The sequence below is a fragment of the Equus quagga genome, chromosome 15 (genome assembly GCF_021613505.1).
Source record: "Equus quagga isolate Etosha38 chromosome 15, UCLA_HA_Equagga_1.0, whole genome shotgun sequence".
Lineage (NCBI taxonomy): Eukaryota > Metazoa > Chordata > Mammalia > Perissodactyla > Equidae > Equus > Equus quagga.
In genome coordinates, this window is record NC_060281.1 from 88401858 (window position 1) to 88408190 (window position 6333).

Here is a 6333-nt window from a genome sequence, read left to right on the forward strand (position 1 = left end):
TTGGGATTTCTGGGCCGTGTGTCCACAGGACAGGTGGGTCTGCGCTTGGGGAAGTGGATGACCGAGGCCCGTTAGTGAGTGTCAGACTTTCCGTTCCCATCCGGACTTATTTTTTCTGCATGACAACATGCAGTAAGCCCTGCAGCTTCAGACATCACGGACATTATGCTTCCTTCACTCGATCAATTAGGAAAGCATTTAAATTAGATGTAAATTAAGAAATCAACACATAGGTCAATTTATTTGAGAGTAGTTGGAAACTCTTGTTTTAATGCCCGATACGTGGGAAATTAACAACTTCGGTAAAACTAAGTCATACACCAATGAAGTGACGCGATGTTTGCTGTATCTTCTCTAAGCACAAACACCTTAAGTTGTTATTTGGGTACATTTTTCTACCTCCCATAGATCAAGACTCTTTGTGAGAGGGAGAAACGCAAGCAAGCATGTGTAGCACTAGGGGATCACAGTACCCAGGGATCAGACAACGGATCTGGAGAATAGAGACAGTGACCTGCTGAGCTGCAGGAGCCAGCTGGGCTCTCAGAGCTTTGGGCCATGGTGAGGGGTACACCCTATGACCAGCAGGGGGCAGTGTGGGACTGCCCTGTGGTCCCTACACAGCCACTCAGTAGGGACCAATTATCCACAGGAGCCTGGGCCTGGGGTTGGGCCCTGTGCTCACTGAAGGAGACTCAGCAGCCAAGTCCTCTCTGGCCTGGCAAAGTCCTCTGAGCAGGGACCTTTGTGTTGTCTCAGCAGGTGCTTCCTCCCAGGGCTCTCCCAAGGGGTGAAGCCGACCTCCATCCTCCTCAGTGTGTGTTATGAGCTGAGCTCCAGCACCAGGGCTCAGGGAGGGGCTGGACAGTCACTGGATGGAAACACATTTGCATGGACAGCCCCTCCTGTGGCAGAAGGTGGAGAAGAAAAGGAGGCCTGGGGCAGCCCAGCGCCATTTTGGGGACCAGGGGCTATGTGCACCATGGCCTGCACTCCTCTCCTCTTCGTGCTCCTCTCTCACTGCACAGGTAGGGACAAACCTCAAGGACACAGGAGATCCTTTCCAGCCTGCATCAGCCCCTCTGCATCAGACCCCAAGAAACTTTACCCTGCTCTCTGCCTCCTCACCCATGAGTGTCTGTGTTTGCAGGTTCCCTCTCCCAGCCTGTGCTGACTCAGCCATCCTCCCTCTCTGCATCTCCTGGAGCATCAGCCAGACTCACCTGCACCCTGAGCAGTGGCTTTGGTGTTGATGGCTACTGGATATACTGGTACCAGCAGAAGCCAGGGAACCCTCCCCGGTATCTCCTGTATTACAAGTCAGATTCAGATAAGCACCAGGGGTCTGGGGTCCCCAGCTGCTTCTCTGGATCCAAAGATGCCTCAGCCACTGCAGGGCTTCTGCTCATCTCTGGGATCCAGCCTGAGGACGAGGCTGACCATTACTGTGCTACAGCTCATGGCAGTGGGAGCAGCTAGAGTTACTCACAGTGTCTCAGACAACGAGGAAATGAGACAAAAATCCCCTGGGCCCACTGACCTTGGCTCTGGGCCTCTTTTCAGTGAGAACGTTCCGTGGTGACTCCTGTAGGGGAGACTTCTCTGTGGTGAGACCTGTCCTTGAGGAGGAAAGAGAAACTTGCAGTTTATGCCTGTTACCTGAGCCAGCACAAGGCATCCCAGGATCACTGAGACAGATGGGAGAATAGAGCCCAAGGGCACGTCCCATGGGGTCTGCAGTGAATTAAGAGGAGTAAATATTGTCTGATGAAAATGAAACTAAAAGTGCTGACCAGTACAACCACATTCACCCACACATCAATGTCATCATCTTATTTCATAGACTGTGAGCCTGTGTTACTGGTGATGTATCTATAGCCAATTTATTGATACTCAACCAGGTCTCAGACACATTTTCCTCTCTCTTAACCAGCCCACACACCAATTTGCTCACAGCTACAGACCCTCAGGGACAGCATCCCTCACATACATCCCTCCTAGTCTCTCCTCTTCTCCTGCATCCCTGAAGAATTCAGATCCCTCCCTCTGGGCTCTTCAGGTCGTAATTCCATCTCCACATTAGGTTTTCAGAGAATGCGGTAATGTTTTTGCTGTAGTTTCCATTCTCTAGAGACTCCGTCACTAGGGAGAATAATACTAAAATTTGACCTATTTAAAAACTGTTCATAATTTTGTTCCTCCTCTGATCCCATGCTCTAGTCGTCTTCTTCTTTCATACTGAGTCAATCTCGTTATTATGGCAATAAAATTACTGATTTTTTCTAAAAGTGGCTTCAACATTCAACCTTGCATACTTGCACTTGGAAGCTATTGATTTATTTTTTCCCTCCTTCAGAATTAACTGAGACCCCACACAGGGTGAGTCTTGAGTAATCCACAGAGGAAAGAATGGCTACATAATTCAGAAATGAAATTTTTCTTTTGTCTCATAATCTCTTGTTTCCGAAGAACTTTCTGGACAGCACCTCAGGTATGGAACCACTTTGCTCAAGTCAATGAAGCCGCATGTATTAGCCCTTTTCGAAAATAAAATAATGTCTCTTGATCACCCTCAGGGGGACATCTGGGAGCCACAGGGGCCCTGTGGGGCTGGCCGTGGTGAGAGGAGCAGGAGGATGGAGGCTGTGTGATCACTCCTGTCCTGTGCCTCCTGAGACCTGAAGCCGCTGCGGCTGTGGGCCTCGTGCCTCCACCCAGGTTCTGAAGATGGACGGGCATCTCACTCCACCGGGCCTGTTCTTGTGATTCAGGGGACTCGTTAACACAGCTGATGTGCACCAAATTCCTCCTCCCTGTGAAAAGTTCATCCTGGTCTAAGGGAAGTGGCCTTCCAGTCACTTGTCCTTTGGCTCCAGGACCCTGGAGGGTCCTGGCACAAAGATAACCAATGGATCAAAATGGAGAGCTCTGAGCCAGCCCCACACATACACGAGGACATATGCTTTGTAGCAAAGGTGGCCCCACAGAGCAGTGGGGAAAGACAGCTCTTTCAATAAATTATGATGGGTCAATTGGACATCACATGGGAAAAACAAACTTGTCTTCGGAGCTCCCACTTTGGACCCTGCATGATGCCATGATACTCTGTTCTTACATGCTTGTATGATGAGGACTATAATGATTGTAACATCACTGTTATATGTTTACAGATTTGCCACTCTCAATGTGCTTTACAATCTACCATTTCCACAACAACCCTAAGAAGCAGGCAAAGAAGACCTTATTGGTCCTTTCATGGACGATGAAGCAGAAACTTGAAAGTGTGAGTGACTGACCCAAGGACATTTACCTACTGCTCGAGCCTCATCTGCTTGATTCCAAGCCCGGGACTCTTTCCAGTTCAAGAGGTCCTAATTCCCATTCCCGGGGGGAATCAGCGCAGCAGGGAGAAGTGGGCTGTGATGGAGGTGGACTGGGAGTGGCTAGAGGTCAATAGCACCCTCCTCACACCAACCTGTGATGGGCTACTAGGCCAAGTGCCCCTGGACCTCTTCCTGAGGAGGGCACTCCATAAGACGGAGCAAGAGGATGAGGAGTTTTGGTGGGAAGAGGAGGGCCGGGGAAAGGGGCAGAGAGTCTGCCATTTGGAATAGCGACTGGGTTGGAGGCAGAAGAGCTGGGGCCTGATCCAAGCTCTGCCATGTACTTGCTGTGTGCCCTTGGACAAATGACTTTATCTCTCTGGGACTCAGTTTCCTCATCTTTGAAGAGATTAATTCCAATATCTATCACCTAATGTGGTTGTAAGAATTAATGGGAATTGTACTTGTCAATTAGTGAGGGCTCAACAATTGTTGACAGTCAATATTATTCAGATCACGTCTCCTCACTAATAAAAAGCAACAGCTGCCATTAATTGAGCATTTACTTCTCTTTATCTCATCTAATCCTCACGACGACTCCAGGAAGTGGGTGTTCTTTATGTGCCCATGTTGCAGATGAGAACAGAGGCCCTGAGAGGTTGCAGCTGCCCAGGACAGAGCCAGGACTGAAGCCAGGCTGCCTGGACCTTCAAGGCCCACTGTCTCCTGCCTCTGTCCCTCTGGCGCTGTCACTCTAGGAATGCTTTGCTCATGATGGGGAGTGGGTGAGGGTCAGGGACAGGTGGGAAGGTGTGTGTGACCTCACTAGTCCCTGTGCTCCAGGGAAAGGAATGGTTTCATCTTCCAAGAGGGAGGCACAGGATGGGGAGGGAGGAGGGGCAGCCTCAGAGCAGGGTCTGCCCAGTGGTCCCTGGGTGGGATGCACAAATCCGCAGCCTAGTCGGCTTCCTCTTGGGCCAGGGGGTAACTCCATCTGGGATTGCTGGGCAGGGAGACTGGAGGTCCAGCCTTAGCAAAGGATCCATGAGATGCATTTTCCCAGCCCTCCCCATCTGCTGAGACAGAACCGTGTCCATGGATTGATTCTGTTTATGCCAATCTCTTTTACATGGAGGTATAGGAAAAAGACTGGAAGGAACTATGGCAAGGTGCAGATAATCATTATCTTGGGGTGGTGGGCATAGGGTTGATTTTTTTTTCTGTCATACTTTTCATTATTTTCTGAATTATCTGTATTAGACAAGAGTTAATCTTGTAATTGGGAAGACAATGTGCTCTAATAGAAGAAATGCAGTTACAAATTCTTGTTGCTAGTTCCAGTGAAGAATACTCTGCTAATGACTACTTTAGAGCATCTCCTTGAGTCCCAAGCTTAATGGACACTGGTTTTGGAGTCACCATGTTCAGGTACAAATCCCAGCTCTGCTACTTTCCAGCTGTGCTAACCCAGGTGATCCTGTTACCCTCTCTGGTCCCGGTTCTCTCATCTGAAATGTTGAGAAGGAACGAGCTGCCTCCTGGGGCTGTTCGATGACTTGAGATGATGTTTGGAAGCTGCACGGCCAGGGTGCTGCACTCAGGACACTCTCACTCAGTGGTGGCTGCTGTCACAGGCCATATCATGACATGGGCTCCTTTCCCAGAGAACCACTTGGGACCCTTTGAAGGTGGCCATTGCCTATCATCCCCACTTTATAGATGAGGATACAGAGGTTCGGAGGAGTGCTGAGTCTTGCCCAAGGTCACAAAGCTCTGAAGGAGACTTCTGAAACAGGCTCAGAGAGGGTAAGTGATGAGCCAAGGCCACACAGCTTAAACCTACTGCCTCTTAAACAACAAAGTCAATACTAGCTTGGCACTTTGCATAATCATCTCAGTTAATTCTTCAAGTAACCCTACAATGTGATTCTCTTCAGCTGATTTTACAGACAAGAAAACTCTACAGCAGGCCTGGCACCCAGTCTGCCCAGCTCCCTGGGAGGCTGTGGCAGGAGCAGGTGGCATGCAAGGAGGCTAGCAGTAGGCAATGCTGGGGCTCTGTGCAAGGAGTGTCAGGCCGGAGGCACACTGCTGGTGCCAGTGGTGGCTGCAGTGACTCAGAGAGCTCAGGCTGGAGACCAGATAGTCCAGGGTAGTGAGAAAGGCAGCCAGGGAGGCAGTGAGCAAGCACGAGGTGAAGGGGTGGAAACTCCACACCCAGGCACATGCAGGTCATGTCTGGCCACACCGTGCCCAGTCGTCAGTGGGGCCAGTGCCTGTGCGGGGCCTCACCATGGCCCAGGCACCTTCAGTGGCACCCACCCACCAGTATGCATGAGCAACAGGCTCCCAGGAGCCGGCTTTCTCTTCCTCTCTTCTCCCCCCCACCTCCCTGGCTGTCCAGCTGTTGTTGCCACTGCCATTTACTCCCTGGCCACCTCTGTTGCCCCTGCTGCAATCCAGGATGCACACTCTTCCGCATTCCCACTGGAGATGCAGAGGATGCCTCTTGCACCACACTTGGAGAAATAGCCGCTGGGCCCATCTGGAGGCGCTCAGTGGCGAGAAATGAAATCCAAACTCCATTTTCTTTGATGACATGCAAGGAAATTTCCCGAAGACTAAATAGAGAGCATGTTGCCTAATCTCATTTCTGATCCTAGAAAACCCATGGTGCACAACTCAATGTGAACCTAATTAGATATGAAAATTATAGGGCGATCTCACTTCTAACATAGATGCTCACATTCTTCAGCATATCAGTTAGCAGAATCCATTGTGACCCGATCAAATTTCTCTGGACAGCCAGGGAGGAATTGGGCGGAAAAGAAGGCATTTGCAAATTCTCCTGGGAGTAACTGAGATGGATTATGGAAGGAGTGCATATAGGAAGAGACAATGAGTCATATACAGCCTTGGCCCATGGCGATGGTTTCTGACACATTCTGGGAGAGAAAAAGGGAATTATAGGCCATCCTGCAATAGGAAACATTGATATCAGTGCCATGGT

At 50.0% G+C, this 6333-nt stretch overlaps 1 gene segment (V, D, J or C); it reads left to right on the top strand.

The window, feature by feature from the left end:
• The first annotated feature begins 982 nt into the window (after window positions 1–982).
• Window positions 983–1479, top strand: LOC124227158 (probable non-functional immunoglobulin lambda variable 5-48). The segment is given in 2 exon segments: window positions 983–1028; window positions 1151–1479. Coding segments are annotated over 2 exon segments (375 nt in total).
• Window positions 1480–6333: the final 4854 nt, after the last annotated feature.